The following is a 24,737-nucleotide window of genomic DNA, read 5'->3' on the forward strand; positions in this document are numbered from 1 at the left end:
GAAACTCTTTGCCACATGGACAGTTATATTGATTTGCAGGAAACATCATTTTCTATATGACAATGAATCAAGGGCATGAAAGGCAATTTAATGTTGAGCTTACATTAAATATATACATTATTTCAAGCCAATATTGCAAACATTTTAATATAATGTGAGACCACAAGTGTACAGCAATTTAAAAATAATTGTATCGTTGTAAAAACTAGTCTCCACCAAGCAATATCTCTTTTAATAAATCTTGCTCTTTTGTGTTTTTAGATGTTTTTACACTATCCAATTAAACAACTTCATGTCACTTCCATCTTGTTTAGTTAGACTAATAGACTTGACATTTACAATATTGTCAGTCTTAATACTCCATTGACAAATAGAAAGTTATGAGGGCACAGAGTACCTGAGGCCTGATAATATTCAACCTCATGTCCTTCTTAAATTGACAAGTTAGTTTTGATTTATTTCTTTGCCCTTTCTATGGGCATAAGAGCTCAAGGGGAACTCATTCAATCTTCCACATGAGAGATTTGTCACCACTAAGGAATGCTTGCTGTCTCAACTTGTCAATCAAGGCGAATTGAAGTGCCTATTGGGTTTGTGAACTTGTACATTGTTTTATATTGTGTTAAGTTATTTATTTTCCTATCAGTCAACTATCTTGTTTTCATAATAAGATGCTATAAGCCATTTCAAATGTCCTCCTGCTATGTCCAACGCTGAATTTACATATGTAAGCAACAACCATTTTAGTTACTGCATAGCAATTATTCCTATGAGATCAGAAAAGCATGTAATAATACTAGAAACTGTAACCTATGCTAGGTGCAACAACATTGCATGTGTAGTAGCTTAAACATTTTTATCGAAAAATAAATTTCTTTCAGCCATGTGCCATATGTGTCTATTTTGAGAGCCAGAAATTTCCACAGGAGCACATTTTTAGCAAATATATGGATTTTGAATTATCATTTTGTGTCTGTGTCTCTTTGTTTTTATTTTTACTTTGGTAACGAACATTGATTAATGTTGCAGATTTATTTATTTTCTCCAGTCCTTCATTTTACCTCATCACACTAGATGTATCTATGTCATAGTGTTTACAGATTATAATCATCAGTATAGGATTATGTATATATGTTTGTATTACGCATGTGCTGTGAGAGCAACTATATCAACTTCTTTTTCTAAATTTTATTGCCTAAAGTGTTTGTTGCTACACTTGCATAGAAACATAGAATTGGATGACAGATAAGAATCATTCGGTCCATCTACTCTGCCCATTTTTCCTGATGTAGAGACTTAGTCCTGGGTCTTGTTTTATGAAAATATGTTGCATGTGCATGAAACACATAATTCACCAGCATTATTTGTATCCTTTTGGATAGCTGCCTCTGGATTATTTCACTCTGTTTTTCTACAATAAAAAGTTATGGTTTATACCACATTATTTCTAATGAGCCGGCTTTAATTTTTCTTCTTGAGTCTTCTTTCATGTGTCACTATATTGATTGCCAACTTCTGTAACTGTCTTGTACCATTTTCGAGTTAAATGCATATTTACATTGTTGATTGCATGGAGAACCTTCTTGATTCGGTGTACTTAGACAATATGACCTCATTGTATGTCACACCAACCATACAAAAATATACAGAGTCCATTTTCTTTATATATTTATTTTAGAAAACATAATACAGATCATACTGTTGGAAATAAATACACAGTAAAACCAGCTGGGAGAAACACCATGTTTATTTTTAAAAAAAATTAGAGATATTAGCAAGTATTCAGTAATAACACCATGATCTAAGAAGTTGGCAAATATATAATAAAATACAAAAAAAACTGTTTTCAAATTCATACTTGGACACGAAAAATGACAAAACTTAAGTTATCCACTAGAGGGCAGTAGATGACTGTTTGTCCTTGTTATGAAGAAAAAAACAGAAATCATTATTTCTACCAAATTTTTGCTAGGGGCATTGGGGCATATATTTATTATTTTTCAGTGAACAAGACGTTATTATTCTAATGAACCCATCATAGATAACTACCTCCTTCAGATCAAATATTTCATTTTTTCTAGGAAAAAGTCTTTTATATTCACTATGATTTTCTTTTAAAGGCTTTACCTTCTTGGTAGTTGTCATGTAGTATTACAATGATAAGTAATTTTAAAACACCTTTATAATGTAGTCAACCACATGTACTTATTGAAAGTACAATATCAAACTGAAATGCAACACATAGCAACACAATTTCAAGCATAATTTCAATATTCATTTAGAAATTTACTGTATGTTCTTCTAACTACAATTGTAGTAGACAACTAGAATTATCCCTTAAAGAAATCAGGTCACTAACCAGACTACCATGAATTGTATACTAAATAACAGTATCTGGAAAACTGGTGCAGATTTTTGTGTATTCCTCAGTATACATTAGCCTAGTGGCACACCATTCCAAACTGGAAGTTTTAAATGTATTGATTTAATTTCAATGTAATTTAAATTAATTAATTAATTACCCATAGATTAAATTAGTGAGATGACAATCCAGAGCTATACATTGTATAGGGGTAGCCCTGCGTTTCTTGTAGGATTAGTGGGTTGGTTCTTAGACATGGAATTTTACGGCAGATAAGAACCTTTCTGTCCATCGTAACAATGCATAGTGAAGTTGGTGACTTATTTTAAGTAGTCATCGCTGTGTAAAGCTAAACAGAACATATGGTTACGATTTTATGGAATTGTTTTACTATATTGCATAGACCAATAGTAACCCTGGATAACAAATTGATTTAACACTTCTGGCTGACACTAATGAACTAATCTAAAGTCTTAGTAATCAATAACTAAGACTGCACTCAACTTATCCAGGCTAAGAGATCAATAGTCATGGGGGGGTGAACAAGGAACATTTTATCCCAAGGTTGGCCAATGGACTTTAGTCAAGGTATAGAAGTCACTAATTTTCCCACTCCCAAGGACATCATGCAAGCTTTGGAATGAAAAATGAAAGAAAAAGCATCACTTTCATCACTCAAGAATATACTCTAATTCAGCTACTTTGAAACAAAAGTATTGTCTTTATGCTTCCTTCTTTATTCTTTGTGCTTCCATATGCTTGATTTGTGGACCTACTAAAGTTTTTTGGTTTATGTCCCATGTGACCTTTGTGGTCTTACCCTGATTTAAATTGCTAGTGTCCCCTGGTTTATACTACCCAGCCTTTCTTGAATTCTTACTGTCATGTCAGAATATTCTAGCACCAACTTTACACTTAGTCTTATAACTCATATCCTACCTGTCCTATTAACGTTTCTTTTTTATGTGACTATATGACATGTTGATGCTCGTTTATGTAACAGCGAAAGCACTAAGAAGTATATTGGATTTATTTACATAACAAAGTTTAATCTATTAAAAGTAATTCACTAGCAATCCTTGTGTGGATTGTAATGGGAAAAAAATGAGATAGAGACTGAGATATATTTGTCCTGATTTATAAATTGAAAAGAAATGCGTCACTGTTTTTTCTGTTTTGAATTACTTGTGATATCTTTTGATAATTAAATCCAGCCTATTATTTGCTGTTCATCTACATATTTGTGCGATGAGGGTTGATACCTAGCAAAAGTTCTCAGCTCCTAGAAAAGAGGGGCCAATGGTAGAATACAATGGGTTTTGTATCAAATAACATAATTTCCATTAAAAAAGTCAAGAGTGTGACTTTTCATCTGCAAGCAAATTTCTCAATTCCTTTGAATAGAGAGAGCCTTTAAACAAAGTAGCTGCCAGATAGCAGAATGTGTAGCAGAATGTGCCGCTTGATTCGCTGCCAGCCATTGCTTCCATGAATATAGCTTGCAAACATTTTTTGGAAATTTCATGTATATTCATTTGCTCATAAGTATCCTTCAGAGTTGGCATGTGTCAAATATTATCTCTGCTATTATTGAATCATGTATCCTCCTACATAAATTTATATGGAAACTAAAAACATATTAGTGTGAAATAGAACCTAATCATTCAAACAAAATCTACCACACAGATTTAATCATTTTAAACTGATGGAGACCATGAAAGATACTGTGTCAGGTAACAATAGTACACATTAATCCAGGTAAAAAGGCAGGCCCTGCTTAAGGTATAAACAAGACCTTTATTTGCAGACCCTTAATTTAGAGCTGATAGAAAATAATGTATTATCATAGGATTATTGTATATATTAATGCAATAATTATAATAATATTGGAAAGTGGAGCTATGTCTTGTGCAAGGTGTCAGCTAAAAACTAAATGGAACAAATTATTTTCATATTTTGTTGGTTTGAGGTTTTTTTTCTGTTTCTATAGGTTTTCCCTTGTGGAGTGTGTCTTACCATCAAGACTAGCTGCTTTGCCTTATTGTTGGTTGTTATTCATTTTTTAAATTTAAGCCCATTTACTTCCTTTATATATATGGCTGGTAAATATTATTGACACTGTTTATTTCCTATATTTTTTTTTATTTCACTATTTCTTATGACTTCTTATCAGTGACTTATTTACATTTGTTATTTTAGGTAAGTTAAGTAAAGTGGATTTTTGAGACACATGTTATATAGACATGAATGTTTTATTTTTTATTGGACTTGCTGTATCTAACTTGTTATTCAAAATAAGATAATTTGTTGTTAATATTATGATTATTATTAATATTAGAAGTGAGAATTGTTCTCATCATTCACACTCTAATTTACCCCCTGAAATTGCTGCATAAAAATATAAAAAAAGGAAATATTCAGCATTACTCTTGTTTACATAGATGTAATACAAAATACTTAGTGTAATCCATATCAATGAAAAGAAAAAATGTCGGTGCGCTAAGCTAGTCTCAGGCTCAGATAATACAAATGTATAATATGAGGCCTACCAAACAGTGTGAGCATGCTGCAAATACAGTGTGTTGGCTGTACAATGTATACAAAAAAACAAAATACTGTCTGCGCTTCTCACCCTAATAAAGTTGGCAACAAATATATAAACATAATATAAATGAGAGGTTTTGGTTATATGAATTGGCCAAAGCATAATTAAGCTCACCCGCCACGTCAAGGCACACTCTCAATAGGGTGAGAACCTACTCTCACCTCCTACATAATGGGCACAATAAAGATAAAAAAAATTGAAACCCCGATAGAATATATAACATCAAAGATTAAATCTGTAAATATCAAGGAAAAGGTCTTGAGAACTCCAGGTAGCATTAAAATTGCATTTATTAAGTACTCTTAATTATTTAAGTACATGAAACTATCTGCAATGGTTTGCATACAAAAAGTTCAACTTGCTTTTCAAAATGTCAGTCCACATGACAGATGTGCTTCTGTCATTCATATGTTTCGCCTGTCCAATAGGCTGTCTCAAGGGATATGATGAATCTCATTTCCTAAAGAGTGTTTTACCTTTACTTCATTCCAATTAGTGCATAACTACTTATAAACAAAAAAACAAAAACACTCAAAGTTTGAGTCATGCTGACGCAGGGCCAAACAAGATATCACTAGCGCTTGCCAAAGTAATCCTGCCCACCAGCAATCATCTTTAATACTTTAGAATCTAAATAAGATCTTCTTTTTGCTGTTTACATTCAAAATTAAAAAATATCACAAGTGTATGGCCGGTTAGGATAGTGGCTGGCAAGTATCTTCATTTCCTATCTCTGCCACTTTTTTTCAAATATAGTTAAACGTATATAAATCTAAGGGCACACCCTTTTTCTGAGAAATACATTTCTGTGTTTAAAAATTCAGAATCAGGGACAGGTGTCTAAACAGTTTTGTGGGATACATTTAATAAATATGTTAATCTAGAATATGAATTTTTATACGAAATTCTTGCATGTATGTTTTGTAGAGATGCACAAATGGCTTTAAACTGTGCTAAATTCGTATGCCTGTACTGAATATTGCATTTCAAATATGTTGAGTATCCATCCCAGTAATTAACAATACGTTTTATTTTTGAGGCTATATGTGCTTTATGTTGCATTATTGAATCAGGCCAATTATCTCTATTTACTTTCCTTCTTAAACCTCACTCCAATTTGTCTCTATTCATATTTTCTCAGGGAATGCTAAAATCAAACCGGTACTCATTTGGCACAAAATAGAATGAAATATTAGATAGGAACAAAAATGGTGATTAAATCTTTTGGGGTGAGAAATGTAAAAGCAACTTAAGCTTTTTGAGCACTCCATGTTTTGTTATGTGCAACAACAGCAAATTGATGAATTGCAAAATACATTTCAGGTATTTGGTCTTTTCTGGTTTAGTTCCAGATTATTAAAACAAAGAATATATTGTACCATCTAAACAATTTTTTTATGCCAAAGTGTCTAGGACAAGGTTTCAATTTACTATCTATCTATCTATCTATCTATCTATCTATCTATCTATCTATCTATCTATCTATCTATACACACACAAGATTTTTGGATGATTCTGTGGGAATTTTGCTCATTCGGCCAGGTAGTGGTGATGGAACACCATCGACCACCTTTGAGGTGAACTGGAACGGAAATTCCGAGCCAGGCCTTCTCATCCAACATCAGTGCCTGACCTCACAAATGCTCTACTGGATGAATGGGCACAAATTCCCACAGAAACACTTCAAAAACTTGTGGAAAGCCTTCCCAAAAGAGTGGAAGCTGGTATAGACATATTCATGTCTATATATTTGGAATGCAATGTCATAAAATTCCCTGTCGGTCCATATAAGATATAATGTGTACAGTACTGTGCAAATGTTTTAGGCAGTTGTAAAAAAATACTATAATAATAAGAATGATTTAAAAAATAAACATGTTAAAAGTTCATTTTTATCATTTAAAAAAATAACATGTGATTGAAGTAAAATGTAAATCAATAAATATTTGGTATGATCACCCTTTGTCTTCAAAACAGCATCAATTCTTTTAGATACGCTTGCACAAAATCAGGAATTTTGTAGGCATATAGTTAGGTTTCTGATTAAACAATTATACCAAACAGATGCTAACGATCATCAATTTGAAATGTACGTTGAAAGACAACCATCTGTATTTGTGTACTCAAAATGTATGTGTGTTTTGTTATGGCCACCAACACCTCTTTTACCAGAGACAATCTAATGAATATTACCAAGTATTAATGGTAAAGTTATTAAACTTATAGAAATGTATTCATAAGTATAAACTGTATATTTTTATATAATTCTGCCCTTAATTCTCCTTCTTTATGATGACATACAAATTTATAAATTGTTTTATATTTTTATAGTTGCAATAGTGTATATTTAGTATCTATGAATCTATCTATCCGTTTTTTTTACACCAGCTAAAACTTTTGCACAGTACTGCACATATATGTGTTTTATAGCAAAAAATGGCATGACCATGATTATTACAACAATATATGTTATATTTCACAGATTATGATAAATACTGTGATTATAAGACGACCCCCCAAAATCTGAATATTAATTCATGAAAAAAAGAAAAGCCTGAATATAAGACGACCCTATAGGAAAAAAGTTTTACCAGTAAATGTTAATTCATGTAAACTATGTGAACAATTGATTGTTAATAAAAGCTATGATTGAGAAAAATATGTTGTTTTTGTTTTTATTTCCTTTTTTCAACCTGCCCCCCCAGTTATGCACATCTGCCCCCAGGCTTGCCACTCTGCCCCAGAAATGCCTTATACCCTCTATATGCCACTGTGCCCCATGATATGCCTTTTGACCCCCGTATGTGCCACTCTGCCTCCAGAATTGCCTTATGTCACGGTCAGGACTACTTGCCAAGCCGTGACTGTGTGGAGGGCGTGGGCATGAAAGGGTTAATAGCACCAGGCCTCTGGATTTACTAACTTGACCCCTTAACAAGGCATAAGCTATACCAAATTAACCCCCAAATCCTGCCTGTATCCCCCCAGGTAGTCTGCCACCACTCACGATTTTGATACCGGATTCGTGAGAAATCCGAATTAGAACCTTTATCTCTATATATATATCAACCCACCCCGGGCAACTAACATATATATATATATATCCTGTAAAACTTAATAACAATATGGTAACGTGTTATCCTTTCTTAGGGTTTGTGGATATCGATACTAGAGCCCAAAGACAGACTTGGATTATGAATATTTTAATAACAAAAAGACAAAGATTACACAGTGCCAGAATTACAAAAACAAGACATACAAAAGAAAAATAAAATGGCAAACCGTTCTTAAACACAATGGGACTTAAACACAGGACCCTCACTCACGAGTTTCTCCAATAAGTAGGCCTGTGGGAACTCCTTAAGTCCAGATGGTTTCTTATGATGTTGTTCTGATCACAGAATATCGTGGAGTTCTGCTTTGAGGTCGCTGCTTTGTCCCTAAATTAGACTTTTGCAAGCAAACGCCCCTCTGACCACATGACTGATTATATGACACCATCCCCAAGAATCGGGTCCCATCTTTGATGTGCCAATAAGTTATGGTGGGGTAAAGGTGATGGAAACCCCCCACTTAAGATAGGAATGGAATTCCTATAACTCAGGGTCCTTATCTGTTAGGCCATGAATCACCACAGGGGTCCTTTGGGAAGATGACACCTCTAGCCAGAACAGATACAGAGGGCATTCACAAAGAAACACATTAAATCAACCTCAGATTAACTCATTGAATGCTTAAACAAAGAAACTAACCACCTCTGCTGGGTTACCCTTCCATGCATCCACTACGTTATATGAGTTAATCATGACACCTTATACCCCTATATGCCACTCTAGAATTTAGGGGGTTAAAAGGCATATTATGGGGCAGAGTGGCATATAGGGAGGTATAAGGCATTTCAGGAGGCAGAGTGGAGCATAAAGGGTTAAAAGGCATTTCTGGAGGCAGAGTGGCATTAAGGGGGTTAAAAGGCATTTCACAGAGCACTCTGCCTCCAGAAATGCCTTATGCCCCCCCATTTAACACTCCCTCCCTCTCCCTCCTCCAAACTTACCGGTGCTTCTGAGTCCCCCGGTGCTTGGTCCGGGCAGCATGTAGAGCTCTACGCGCTTGAGCGGAAGTTGTTTACGTGAATCGCGTAGAGCTCTACGCGCTGCCTGGACTAAGAACCGGGGACTCAGAAGCACCGGTAAGTTGGGGGGGGATAACACAGGAGGATCCAGGTCCCCTGCATCTGAGTCCCCGGTGCTTAGTCCGGGCAGCGTGTAGAGCTCTACGCGATTTGAGTAGAGCTCTACACGCTGCCCGGACTAAGCACCGGGGACTGAGAAGCACCGGTAAATTGGGGGGGGGGGCATAACACAGGAGGAAGATCCAGGTCCCCTGCATCTGGATCTTAGTCTCATAGTCAGACCTATTTGAGGTCTGATTATAAGACGACCCCGATTATAAGACGAGGGGTATTTTTCAGAGCATTTGCTCTGAAAAAAACCTCGTCTTATAATCGGGCAAATACGGTATTTAAATCATGCACTCTGTTTTACACTCTTTTAGCAATTTTTCCTGAATTACTTTAATACTTACCTGTTAAAAATGTACAAATAGTACTATCAGGGATTTTAGAGATATCCAGTCACTGTATAGACTCTGTTTACCTCTCCATCCTCTCTTCTATTCACTTTGTTATTTTTATTCTAACCCCAAGAGCCTCAACTTCTAAAACACCTTTTATCTTTTTATTCTTGTAAAATGCCCTTTAAAAAGCTGAACATAATAATGTCAAATACATCTGATTGCCATCTTTCTGTATATTATTCTCCAGAAAGTCAAATATATTAGTTAGACGATGGCTGCCCTTTCAGATTGCTTTCAGAGCAAACTTTATTATTTTTTTTATTTTCAAGTCACCATTCTCTGGTCATTGATTTCTTTAGAAATCAGATCTTCATATAAACAAGAAAGAACCTTTGTAAATATCAAGCAGTATCATAGTAAAAATGTGAAAGAGTTTGGTGAATATCTACTCATATAATAATTTTCAAATCATACACTTTTAGTTTTTTAATTTAGAAGTATGTTTGGTATATTAAACATTGTAGTTATTTTAATACACATGGCTAATAATTCTACCATTTGTTTTTGAGTACCGAATATCATAATAGCATTTACACATTTTCCAAGTAAAGTGATTTCTTACTTGTCATTACCCTATTCTTGTTACATTCATGTAAGTAGCAGATATTTACTGCGGATAAACAAAAACATATTTTGCTGGGTATCCTTCACAGCTCCATGATCACTGGAGGCAAATGAAGCATTGAATAAGACGAAAAAGAGGCAAGATAAAACATCTATTTTCCCACTGTTTGCTCAAGGCAACAGATGGGGAGACAGGGAGAACATTGGTGGCTTCTATATCCTCCAAAATATTTGTATTACCCTGAAACCCTTTCCCTGGTGCACTAGGCACAGGATGCAGATGAATGTAAGGCACAGGATGATCACTCGTGCTTCCACGTATTTTAAACTCCCTATTCAATGGCAGGGGGTGAGGGTAGGCTCTAAATCCCCAAGATTATTACTACACTCCCTTCTGTTAATATGGAGACCCACCATTTCCTTTCTCATATACTTATTTTTAAACTTTTAAAAGGTACTTATTGCTGGAGGGAGTTTTTTGCAAGTTCAAATGTTGGCATTATTGAATGTACAGGTTTTTTTTTAGTTCAACTCATATGAGTTTGGTAGAAATTTAAATTTTTCTACCAGGTTACACAAGTGCACGCTAAAGTGCCTGTTAACTAAGGTGCCCATTGACAGTACTAGCGTGGCTGCAGTGCAGGAGCCTCGCATTTGGAGTGGGAGCTGCAGTAATGACATGGCTCCATGCTACGTAAGAGGGAGGGCTAGGGAAGAAGAGGGAGCTGTGTGAACTGCACAGATGGTTGGAGGGGAAGAGTTTGTGTATATGGTGTTAGAGAGTGTGTGTGTGTAAGTGTATGGTGGTACCCTTTTTACAGAAAGCAGGGAGCATACCACAATATGCTTCTTGCACATAATCAGTAGAACTCCCATTTAGTTATTTTAAATAAGTGTGTTTGCTCCCTATTGTGTAACAATTAAAACTTTACCAGTATTCAAAAGCTACTATCACACCACCTGCTACTATCACAATAACTGTAAATGAAACCTCTGACATAAACTTTGAGAGAGGAAGTTAATTTCTAAAAGGGCTAAAAACAATCCCTTATTATTAAATTTGCATCCTGTCCAAGCTATTTTTGTTCTATTTATGTATTCCTTATTATTTTTTGATAGTCCATTTAACTTTTCCATGAAAAACAAGTATTAATTAGACTTGGTATCTAAACACTTTGTATTGAATAAAGCCAATGGTGTGTTACAGTTCTAACCAGATACCAGGTGTTGGAACTGTATTTTTCCGATCTGCTTATTTTCACAGTTTAGTTCCAGAGAAAACAGGAGTGGTGTGATTGCTTCTGCATGCGCTATATACACCACAAAAAACAGGATTCTAGCTAACACAGAGATATATTTTTATGTTTTTTCTTGCTTATGTCTTTTTGTCCATAAAGGCATGTCACGTGATATTGTTAACATATTGTCATTACATTACAATTAGAATTCATGTGAGGAGATGATCATTTTCCTTTGGGGCTATTTAAGAACAGCTGGTTTTTTCTTCAGAGGGTGGTAGACTAAGGGCTCAGTGTTTTGATACAAATTTGCTTTAATTAATGAAACAATTGGAAGTGAATCACATGGTAAATAACACATTAGATGCCTTGAGAATAGAGTACAAAATTCCAAATACATATCTTACACATGCTTACAGACCTTTCTAGTACATCATGCAGAATGGGGAATATCCTCAAGGGCCGAAGTGAATTCATGTCAGTGATGAATTTAAAGAATTAAATCAGATTGATTGATGGCATAATAGTACAATTTTGACAACTATAAGCAATATTGTTTGTTCAGCTGGAATTTGTTTTTCTGTCGTGCCCATGATGAGCTGTATTCAAGGAAGTTAACCATTGCTAGCTTTAAGGTTTCCTTTTTCACATCCCTGCAATATTCGTTAATATGTGTATTACATTGCATGGCAATACACCTGAAACATAGACTATAATGAAATCTTGAGGGGCTGTAAACAACAAACATATTTCACAGCACATAGTATCAAAATAAAACAAATATATTTACTAACAACCATGGCACACTGCAATTGCTTAAATTATTGTATTTCAAATCAACTAATTTACTAGTCTAACTAATAAATTGCAATATTGGGAGGGTTAACAATTCTACATCGTTAGAATGCACAATAAAACCTCTCTAAATGTATAGGTGGTGTTGAATCATTTTCCTCACCAATGGTAACTGACTGTGGGTATTGGGTTGCTAATAGGTAATGTCTCCCACAGAATAAAATGCATATAAAAATAATATCTTCTTCTCGAAAGCTAAATCCATTTTCCATATCGAACAATAATTATGATACAAGTAGAAATACTCCTCCTAGCTAGACTGGTGGAAGCTCCAGTGATCCTTTGCTATAAATTTGTGAAATGTGAAATTGTATACGTTGTATTGTGATGTCTGTTATGCAGAGAGCATCCATAGTCATAGTAGTCAAATTTTAGTTTACTTATAGTGGCAAGACATGTGGTTGGAAACTTCAGAAAAGTCTGATGACACTTTAATTTATGATGAAAATGGCCGTCATAATATCCTGATATTTAAATTAAGCAATGTGCTCTATGCTTTAGTAAACATATATGCTCCTTCAGAAACGTCAACAAAGTATTATTGATAAATATGAACAGCTCTGGTTTTTGACATAAAAAAAACACCATTTGGTGCAAAAAGGGGTCCAAGATTGAAAATCTCTGCTCAAGCATTTTCTAAAGTCCTCTCAAAGAATGAACTATATGATGTATGAAGAAAACATCCTCATGAAAGAGATTTCTTTCAAATGTTCATCACTATTACTCTCGTTTAGATTTTTCTGTTTATAGACATTTTCTTTAGATGAATGTATTGGAACCCGCATTAGAAATATAACATGGTCCGATCATGCTCCCATTTTTATTGACATTAAGGATAATTGCAATCATTCATCCAAAGTAAAATTAAGATTAAACAAATTTATCTTCAGATACAAAATACATTGTGCTGCTTCTTTAAATGTACCATGAGAGAATTCCACATTGAAAAGCTAGCAGCCTGAAAGAAAGTACAAGGAAAATCTCTTGTTGATTTTTATATTCCTGTGGAAAACTCGAAAGAATTAACAGACTTAAACCTAGTTTTAATACTTTCATTATGATTAAAGAAATGCAGGAGAAAATTAAGTCAAACCAGATGAAAGAGTTAATAGAGCCATATCAAGTCTCAAATAAACCTGGTAATATAGTAATAATAGACCTGGTAAAACCTTAACAAATAAGCTTTCATTTATAAACCAACAAAATCAGATTAAGAAAATTATGTTTAATGTGGAAACTCATCTTTCTCCTATGGATTGGAAATTCTTTTTCTTTTCATATTATAAAACACTATATAATAGACATGTGCAAATGGGCCAAAAACAATTCGGACAAATTTTTCGGTTTGTTTTTGGCCCATTTCAAACTTTTTCCTAACTTAAACTTGGGGCAATATGGCAGCGCTTAAAGTGACGTCCTCTCCTTGAGCCTCCTTCAAGTTAGGGCAAAATAACAGCACTTTTGGTAACATTCTCTCCACCGATCGGGGAGAGGGCATCATCACAATTGCAGCCATTTAGCCAGAAGTTCCCACCGGGTTATGTCTGTGGAGATGCCGACGAAGATAGCAGATTGAAGAGAAGGGAGAAGATAAAAGATGAAGAAGATGTGGAAGTGAAAATGGTCGGCAGAAGCGGAAGTGGATGGCAGAGAAGGTATCGAAACATTTAGAGAGCTTAAGAGAGAGATTGTGAAAGATTGGCGGTGTGAGAGAGTGTGAGTGAATGTGGACCCACGACTTTTGGAAGAAAATTTGGAGCTTTCTGCTTAGTTTTCATCCAATTCGTGGGGGTCTGGCCTCATTTTCATGGCTTTGTACGAATTTCTGAATTTACCAAAATTCTGTAAATTTGCAATTCATACAAATCTCACTCCACAAGTCTACTGTATACCTTACCATTAAATGCTTTCTCGGCTTAGAAACTGCCAACTTGAAAAAAACAAAACATTTCTGAGTTGAAAAAAAAGATGATTTCTAATTTGAAACGGGGTAAAGCACTGAACCTGCATGGGTATACCACAACTTATTCTCTCTTGTTTAGGCTATTCAGAGACATTAGAGTCAAAGGAGCCTTTTCTACAAACCAACATCTTTGATCAACTTAGACAAATAAGAATGTCTCTAAAATCCTAGCCGACAGGATTAAATCAGTTATGTGCAGTCTTTATCCATATTGATCAAGCAGGTTTTATACACAGTAGATCAGGAGAGGACAACACAGAAAAGTCTATCGTACACTTAATTACATTAAGCATAAGAAAATTCCATCAGTTTTTCTGGCTTTAGATGCTGAAAAATCCTTTGACAGGGTTAGTTAGTCTTTCCTGTAGGAGACCCTCTACGGCTGTTTTGACCGGCTGTTTTGGCCTTATAGTCTAATCTTTTGGCCAGGGTGTCAGGTTCCTGTTTAGACTCTGGTTTATTTTATATTAAAAACAGCACAAGACTGAGCTGTCCTTTGGCACCTCTTCTTTATGTATTAATTTGGAACCATGTTAAGGGGATTCAAGTTGATTTATATTCATCTAAAATTAAGTTATACGCGGACAATGTCCTCTTATCTCTGTATTCCCCTGAACATTATGTGCCTGAGGTTTTGTCTCTAATAAAGAGATTTAGTGCATTCTCCAACTGCACATTACATTTATTTAAAACACAAATGTTAACACATTTGTTGTCTCCCTACTAATATATTTAATTAAAGAAATGTAAACATCCAAATTAGGCCAATAAAGTAATTAACTATTTGTGTTTTAAAATCTGCGCAATGGTGGCTTTAAATTGTGAAGTTTCATGGATTGGAAGTATCAATATAGGTTTCATGGTTTAACATAATAATATAATATATTCCACCTAAAGTTATTATTATTTCAGGATCGTTCCAATGTGGGTTTCCTGAAAATTATCGAAGCAATTAAGCTTGTTTGTTTTTTTCTTCATACATACGGCAGGTGAAAAAGAGTCAAAATTCCAACTACCATTTTACAACAAAGCCTTAAACAAGAGGGACTGGGATTCCCTGATATTTATACATTTTTTTAGCCTGGGCATAAAAAGGTATAAAAAACCTGCTTGTTGCATTATTAAGATGTATATGGTGCTTTACCTTACGTAAAAATGACATTGTACAACAGCTACCTCACCGCCCTGCTGTGCTGTGGAAATATTTAACCTGTGAAGATGGGTAAAACAATAAAACATGTCAAACACTAAAACATTTGCTGGTACCACATCAAACGACTGGAGTACAATATATTTAACCCATTTTTTTTTTACTGGTTGGATCCAAGTCGCAATAAGAATTTCAAAATAGAAGACCCAAGAATCAAGGATATTATAAAATGAATGTATAGGTTTAAAAACCTTTCTACAACTTCTCAGCTTCTCACCTGCTCAACCCCAATTGAAGTATTACCTATATGCCTAGATAGCATGAATCTCAGGAACTTATTTCCAAATACACAGTTTGTGTTATTTAGTTTTTTACAAAGCAAATTTTCCAGGCTGTGAATACATCAACTATTTAAGAATTAGGACTTTTTCCTCATGAAATCATGTTTCAGATTTGTCAGAATTAGATATTTTTTATTGATTATTGATCTGTTAGAAAAGACAACTCCTATAGAGAAATATTATTCAAATAAGAACTAGGAAACGGATGTAAATGTTTTCCTATTGAAACATGGCACGAGCTTGGATAAATAAATACAAGCAAGGAGATCCATTGTATTCACTTACACAAATTATGTTATAAACTATTTCATCAGTGGTATCTTGCTCCTTTTAGATTAAATGAGTTTTGCTCCAAACTGGCAAATTTATGTTGGTGAAGATCTAGAATATAGGGTACCCAGTATCATGCATGGTGCTTATGTGACAAAGTATTTGGCTCAATATTTAACACAAAGTTTAGGTTGTCTCCTCAAAGCTTCTTATTTCACTGTAATCTCCACATTGTGAGACAGATGAATAACACCCTCGTCATTGATATATAACTAGCAGTTAAAATGAGTCTAGCTAGATGTTGGAAGAAAAAAGAGATCCCTTCATCAACAGAAATAGGAACTCATATTAACTGAATTTTGAATATTTTGTTTTTCAAAATACTGTATAGAGTACACAGATTTTCAACAGTGAAAAGCCAAGGTGGAGCCAGGTCCCCTTAAAATGGCCCATTTTTCCGGTGAGGAGGGGAGTTAGGTAGCTCTTTTGAGCAGCCGCCACTCCTCTAGGGATTGTTCCAGTGGTCCCAACCCTTGCGGGAAGAGACCAAAAAGATCCGGCCCTCCTCCAGGCCTTATGGAGGGAAGGAACTGGCTGAATATCCCTTGTGGAATGCGATCCCTGAAGAAAATGAGGAAGGGGACCTGGTGTCCACTGCGGCCTCATTGCACGTTGGCATTAGTCACTTTTTTGCCTTTTTTTCACTGTGGAGCCACTGACCTTGGGGCTTCAATAAAAAAAAAAAAAAAATAAGACCCCAAGTTAACTACCAATTGACATCTGAAAAGTGTTTCTACATTAATAACATTGATGAAAACCCCTTTTCAGATATTTGGCCACTTAGGGAAAGAATGATACAAACAGTCTAGCCTTTGTAAGTATCGTCAATACATTTCGACTTATCTCGTCAATTAATTGTTATCCTTTAGTATTCCACCTATAAATCAATTTTAAATAAATACATTCTTATGGTATGTTCTGTTAATATTTTTGTTTGTAACATATCTTTAATTCTGTATATTTTAATACTCATATTCTAGTATACTATATTTTTTAATATAAGACTAAGATTTGTCTATATGTATTTTTGTATATTTGTCTGTATTAAAACTAGTAAAAAGATAAAATAAAAAATAAGAGTCATAAATTAAGTGTAACATTTGATTTGATAATAGCAGGGCCAGACTGGCCCACCGGGATACCAGGAAATGTCCTGGTGGGCCAGCTGGTCCGTGGGCTGGGCGGCCGGCAGACCAACAAAACAGCCGCTGAGTGGCTGCGAGTGGGATTGAAGGCCTCCTCTGGCGCCAAATTAAATTAAAGGGGCTGGCGTGCACGCACCGCTCCGCCCAACAAATTACAACAAATTAAACAGTGTGCTTTTCTGCCATCAAAATAGTACAATCTGTGGATACTTCATAATCTTACTGTTAGGATAATATATTGAAGGATCTGTACAGAGGAAAAACAATAACAATTCACCATTGTATAAATGGTTGTGTGACAAAAATCATCAACAGCCATAGAAAACAGTAAAAATGTGAAGGATCACATCCACACCTTAAAAATATATCAATATGTGTAAGGATTTGTTGTGGGGTGGGCAAATTGCAGTTACAGTGCCTACCAGATCAAAATCTTACCTGGGCAGCTGTCTCGATGGGCTTCATGGAACTTACCTATTTCCAAAGGCTGTAATCATATGGGTAGTGAACGTCTTCATATTAATATTATGTTTGACATTACCTAAACTAGTAACCCCACTGTGCCCTAATGTTGGCAAAACATTTAGTATGTAGGCTAAATATCATATATGTGTGCTGAAAAATATGTAAATTCAAGTTTTACACAGTACAAATACAGTATGTGATAGTTCAATGTGGGATATTAGAAAGTGAATATACATGGATGTTAACTACAAGAGTGCACAGACCACTATAATGCATGCATTATTTACCTGTAAGGCTATTATCTTTAGTCTAATATATCTATCTATATTGAAATTAGTAAAAGCATTTATCTTCTATTTAACCACAAATATTCTAAATGTATAATGTAACTTGCATGTACTATAAAAATTTTCCAAATAGAACAAATATATTGATACAGCCCCTATTATCTCTTTACAATTTGATGTAACCCGAAAAATGAAACGATTGCAATATAGCTATTTTAAGTCATTTTACCTTAAATTCTGGTTCCTACACAAATAGAAACAATATAGCTATTTTAAGTCATTTTACCTTAAATTCTGGTTCCTACACAAATAGAAACAATTCAAACATTCATGAAATGAAGCACAAACATTCCATTGTTGTACAAAACTATATCATTGTGTATATCGTATTGTATACACTATGTGAAATGCACTTATGTTTCACGTGTGGAAAGAGATAAGTGCAATCAATAGCAGTATAGTAAGGTCTTCCTGGCAGCAATCAGTTTAAAAACCTTGCACTAGGATTATTATGCCGTTAAGAGCCAATCAATAAAACATGAAACAATATTCAATATAAAATACAAAACATCTTTAGTGAGATTTCCATATACCCAGGACTTGTACACAATCCCTTTATTTCAGTTGTTGTTTATATTGTCATAAATGCTACCATGGCTGCTTAACAGGTTCTAGAGAAGGTTTACTAGGTGCATGGAAGCCGTAGCTGACATTTGCCTTGGTTAATGTGAAAAGTGAAAATCCCATGGTATTTATTTAACAGGTACCTGCTTTATTAACATCCTTACTAGATGAAAGTTATTGAACACAATAAGAATAAAAGATCTTCTATCTTATGTATGAATGCACAATGGTTCTAGTTTTCAATAGAAATGACTTGATGTATCTGTAGGTTGTATTCTTTGGGAACCATTAATCCATGCAAATTGATGCCGTTAGACATTACTCATCCATGAAACATGTCTGAGTTATCACATAAAAAAGTTCCCCAGGGAAACCTATAGGATGTTTCCATGATAACCAATTGTCAAGGGGCCTTTGAAATACCATCATACAGGTACACATTGTAATGTTACCTAGCTGGCATTCCATCCAACTATGCATGAGTTTATCTGTTTTTTTGTAAATGTTTCAAATAAGTTCTTTATCAAAGTGTCCTTTTTCAGACAGAAGCGCCATCAGGGAGGAATATGTATAGATAGATTCCACTATATGTTGCATTGACAGACTCTTATACTGAATATCATCAAAAAAATAAAATAATGAACAAAAAAAACCTCGAGACTAGGGAAGGTAATGTTTGTCTCCACTAAATCTAGTTGTACTGCTTTCTGGCGCTGATTACAATGATGCAGGTTAGAACTGCAATACAAGACAAAAGTCCCTTGCATTATTATTAGCAAACCCAATTAACTCTCCCCACACTATACATAACTATTCAACTTTTTTCCCCAATTTAGATTTATATATTCATCTGTGAAGTAAAAGGACAACCATTATTATCCCAATCAGATTTGGTTAAATTAAAAGTCATATCTAAAGGAAAAAGTACATCAGGGAAATACTACAATCTGTTTACACAAGGGTTAAAATATTTTTATCATCCATCAGGATGAATTCTGTGTGTATCAGAAGTTGATTGCAAGTGGTATCTATCTATCTATCTATCTATCTATCTATCTATCTATCTGTCTGTCTGTCTGTCTGTCTGTCTGCCTGTCTATCTATCTATATACATCATAACACATATCAATTGGAAATGTAGTAGGTGAAACAGGTAGACATAAATAACAGACCTGACAGTCACACAAATCAATATGCCAGTGTTTCTTTGTAAATCTGTGCTCCCTATAACAGCCCTTAGCATTGGGAAAACTTAATTAGGAATTAAAACTAATTTCCAAACATACATTAAAAAAAAATATTATGCTTAATTTCATTCCGATTTCGATTTATTCCGATTGTTATCGCTAGATGGCGCCACCAACACATCATTGAATCGTGTAGCCCCAGTCCTAACGTGGGTTTAATTGAGAATGTAACAGAAGGTACAATGGTCGTGATAAATAAGTCATTTGCCAACACGAACAATGAGAAATGGTGCTTGTGAGATCGGAGATCGTCAGTACGTTCCAAGCTTTTTAAACCGCAGTGCCAAGTACGAATTTAAAACACAATACCAGGTGAACAAATGCCACAGCTCCAAATTCCTTGACGTCTTAATTAATCTAGATAAGGCTCCAGTTCTGGGATAAAAAAGCGAACACTTAAATGCTTGAAACACACATCAATCGGTAATAATCATAAATAAAATCATGACCATTCTGCACTTATGTGTCACAATGTTAAGCACTGGAGGAGCTTCTGGCATTTAAGTGGTTAAGCGTTTAACACAAACTTCCTTTATTATTATTTCTAAAGGGGAATCCTTGGGGTCCATGGTCATCATTTCGTAGTTGATGGGTGTTGGTGTGAAAGTGAAAAGAGTGCAAAGCAAAAAAAATAAAAATAAAAATAAAATGATACAGTGGGGGGAAAGAGGGGAGAGGAAAGGAGGGATATGTAAAATAAGTTAGGGGAGGGAGAGGAAAAAGACAAGGGAAGAAAGCACAGAGAGAGAGAGAGAGGGAAAATAGGGAGAGGAGGGAGATAGAGAATATTGGCAATGGGCGGGCGAGAATGAGGTGACTCCTGTTCTGCTGTGTTTTTGTCAGCACAAACCCAGCTCATTTTGTCTAAGCAATACAACTTCACAGACTACTGAGACACCATCCTCTTTGTGTTTCCACACAATGGAGCTACCAGGTAACATTTCATCTCACTTCTGTCTAGGGTGAATATAATTACAAGCAGGGTTAAATGATAGATCTGAAAGCCTGTCCTGAAAGTTCTCAACAAGGGGCTTTCTTTGATGTTTGCTTGGTTGGACAAGTAGGATTGTTTAGGTTTTATCTGTTTTATCTGGTGTAGAGTTGATGTTGTATGTTTCTGGAAAGGGATATTTCGATTTATATATTTGACTTTGATGGTGGATAGTTAATCTATGCTGCTATATATAACATTGAGAGCACACAAGGTTTTTAAAAGTTTGCATTAAAACGATCAATGTACCATACTTTGTGACAGCTCTCATGTCTGTGTCTGTGAAGTGGGGAGAGAGAGTTGGTTTCGAATACATTCACAGACTAAATAGCTCACAAACGAATATAAACGAATTTGGTATGGGAGGAAATTAATTATTTAGACTAGAAGGGGGGGGGCGAAAAGGAGCATCTATCTATAGATCCTTCTATAATACATACAGTAAACCATTACCTGCTGGTCCTAATTGTTAAGAGCTGGGCACTCATAAGAAAGAATTTGAAATTGTGCAATAGGATCGCAGAATGTAAAAGCGCTCTAACACTTAGTGGGACAACATTTTTCTATCTCCTTGGCATATTAACTGGGGGATGGCAATGTTATAAATAAACTTAACACAGAATGATCTCCTCCTAGAAATTCCTTACATGGTTCAGTTGTTCTTGTTTAAAGGTTCAGTCCAACAAGAATACTAAGAAGTCTCCTAAAGACAGCAGTCTTTGGATAACACTTTAAGGAAGAGACTTGTGCGAGTCCATCTGCTGGTGTCAAGACATCCAGCTAATTGGTTCCTGATTGCTGTAGCAGGATGGATCTTGGGATGAATGGCGCAGGAGAGAGAGCTGGTGTCTCGTTAAAGACCTTGAAATGGGAGCAGAGCAGGAGCTTCCTCCGAGTTGCTAAAGTGGCGCTGTCCATGGTGCTGATGTTTGCGCCACCTACAGTCCATGCTCAGAATGACACAGAACCTATCGTGCTGGAAGGAAAGTGCCTGGTGGTCTGTGATTCCAACCCGTCCTCTGACGGAGCCATCACCTCTTCTTTGGGTATCTCTGTCCGTTCTGGAAGTGCCAAAGTGGCGTTCTCGGCAATTAGGAGCACCAATCATGAACCCTCTGAGATGAGCAATCGCACCATGACTATCTATTTCGATCAGGTATATAACAGACGCACCTGTATTGTATAACACAACAGCTACACGTTTTATGCTTATGGTTTCAAAAAAATGTTTTCAATACGGATGATGTAGATGTTGCGATATGACAGCATCGTTAACCGATTGCCTGGACGTGCGATTACTAACTCATATGGTACATTGACTTAGGGCGCTTAGCTGAGAAAACATCTGGGAGCTGACTAGCAAATCCTAATGTGACATTTGTTATATGTGAAAAACCTCAGAGTAAAATGTCAACTTCTGTTAATTTTCCAATCACAACCTGACACCTTAGTCACAAAGGAAACGCACCATAAAAAACTTTAAAATAGAAAGACTTGTGCGTTTTAGCAAAACCAATTACAAAACGTATACTGTAGACCAAATAAATAAAAAATAGAATATTTTCACAATAAAATGAATAAACACCGATTTTGGCTTTTAATAGAATAATAGAATATATATATATATATATATATATATATATATATATATATGTGTATGTATATGTATATATATATATCATTATTTTTATGATGGCTGGTTGCCTGCCCCCAGATTTTAATGCTAAACGGGAAATCAACCTTTAATAATACTCTGCGGCATTAAACATGTTTTTTTTTTGTGTGTGTATACATTTGTATAAGAAAACCAGTTAAACCATTAAACTGATCCCTTACTAATATTGACAAATTTTAACTGAACTACTTACATCTGTCTACACACAAAACTCATTGATTATAGTTAAAGGTATAAAACAAGCATTAACAAGTTTGATCTCGTATACAGTTATAAAAATGACAGCATATAGAGCATATAGTCCCAAAATATTGAACTTTATTAATTATTGCAATATTCTAATTAAGGAGCTGGAGGTATAGGCAAGAAATACCCCAGTGCATTTGGTTCATTGGCTTATTGACTGTATATCCAGTATACATTGTCGGGCATGTAAAGTGCAGTAACACGGCAACCTTTCTGTAGCTATGATACGCCTTTGTTAACCGGGCTATAAAGTAAAAAGCACATGGCATATTAAGAAGTTTTTTCTTAATGTGCTGAAATGTTTCAGCAGAAAAATGTTGTAAAAAGACTATCTCAAAACTGTATTGTTTATATAATTTAATAAATTTTCGAATATATATATACAAATATATAATCTCCCTCTCTGTCATATCAGTGTACTTGTGTGTGTGATGTGTATACGTGAGTGCATATAGATATCACTTTTGAAGTCACTACCCTGTCATCAAGTTTTTCACTGAAACGATACATTTTTATGAAACATAGTATTTAACGCTATGTAGGTCTGTTGATATGTGTGGAAAGATTACTTGGTTACATTCACTGTTCTTAGAGCACAACTGTTGAGCTTTGGAGCTCAAAACTATTTTGATGTAAGTTTGGTGAGAGGAGGAAATGATTGTATAGCTAACCCCCCATCAGCTCGATCAGTTAGTCTAGGGACCAGAAAATCTTGAACTGCCAATACAAAAATGCCAGTATCACTCAACACTCCCTGGTGGATCATTGTTAAAGTGTTCCATGCCTATAGGGTAATTTTTACATTATTGTATTAATTAATGGATCGTTTCATATATTAATAACTGTGATCAAAATATGAATTTATATATTTATTATTATATATTATGTAATAATATTCTTAAATGAATATAATAATTTGACCAGGGTTTTATAAGATGTAGCTTATATTTATTTTTTCATTCAATACAGGTGTTAGTAAACATTGGTAACCATTTTGATCTGGCATCCAGTGCATTTGTAGCACCAAGAAAAGGAATTTACAGCTTCAGCTTTCACGTGGTGAAAGTGTACAACAGACAGACTATCCAGGTGAGACGTTATATATATACATACATATATGATGAATCCAGTCCCACATTACATAGTTCCATATTATTTCAAATAATGTGTAACATATTTAGATTCTATCACCTTACCCTGTTGATTTAAATCTGGTAGAGCAAGTCATTGATTTGGGGTCACCTGGCAAGTGTTAGACCAAAGCAAAAGGTTTATTAAAATTCGTTTTTATAATTTATTATATTTAATTATTAATTTTTTTTCTTTACAGGTAAGCCTAATGCAGAATAACTACCCAGTAATTTCAGCTTTTGCTGGTGATCAGGATGTTACCAGGGAAGCAGCCAGCAATGGAGTTCTTCTGCACATGGAGAGAGCAGATAAAGTCCATCTAAGACTGGAAAGGGGTAACCTCATGGGAGGGTGGAAATATTCGACCTTTTCTGGCTTTTTAGTCTTTCCTCTATAAAGAGCAGATGGAAGGGCCAAGTTCTGGAGCTTAGCAAGGATTCAGCTGTCAATGTAGCCATTAATGTGGCAGGACAAGACATTATCTCCAACATCCCTCCCAGATTGTCTCAGTAGAAGAATGAATTCTCTTCTAGGTAAAATATTTACTTATATCGACATTTCCTTGGGAAACTGCGCCTCTAATTAGTTTTAGACGACAGTGATCTTTAGGATAAATGAAATTATCGACCTGACCAATTTGTACATGTGATTGTAAAGTCAATATCGGAATTTATTGTTTGGATCATTGACTCTTTTTTTGTTGTTGTTCTGAGACAAACACTCGGACCACACATTTGATGTCAAGAATCACAAGCAGAAGAATCAAACCCCCGACTAAGTGTTCTCGCAATGCTTTCCTTTTAGTGTTTGTATAGCCTTAAGAAAAGAATGGCTTCAGTCTCAGTAATGTATATTTTTGGATTTCTGGAAGTGCTTTATACAG

General features: G+C 35.0%; 1 protein-coding gene across 1 annotated transcript; it reads left to right on the forward strand.

The window, feature by feature from the left end:
• Nucleotides 1-21,610: 21,610 nt before the first annotated feature.
• On the forward strand, nucleotides 21,611-24,251 carry LOC149289626 (cerebellin-2-like). Its single transcript, XM_089490455.1, has 3 exons — nucleotides 21,611-21,958; nucleotides 23,693-23,812; nucleotides 24,054-24,251. The coding sequence occupies exons 1-3, from the start codon at nucleotides 21,611-21,613 to the stop codon at nucleotides 24,249-24,251; spliced, it is 666 nt and encodes a 221-aa protein (XP_089346581.1).
• The last annotated feature ends 486 nt before the right edge of the window (nucleotides 24,252-24,737 follow it).

This window comes from Sceloporus occidentalis, unplaced genomic scaffold (genome assembly GCF_023333645.1).
Source record: "Sceloporus occidentalis isolate IW3139 unplaced genomic scaffold, rSceOcc1.0.p SCAF_44, whole genome shotgun sequence".
Lineage (NCBI taxonomy): Eukaryota > Metazoa > Chordata > Lepidosauria > Squamata > Phrynosomatidae > Sceloporus > Sceloporus occidentalis.

Bases quoted from the DNA above. Each gene is read 5' to 3' on its own strand.
- LOC149289626 (XM_089490455.1), top strand. From the start codon at position 21,611: ATGGATCTTGGGATGAATGGCGCAGGAGAGAGAGCTGGTGTCTCGTTA. The intron at 21,959-23,692 runs GTATATAACAGA...CATTCAATACAG, and splicing joins TGACTATCTATTTCGATCAG to GTGTTAGTAAACATTGGTAA. The intron at 23,813-24,053 runs GTGAGACGTTAT...TTTTCTTTACAG, and splicing joins ACAACAGACAGACTATCCAG to GTAAGCCTAATGCAGAATAA.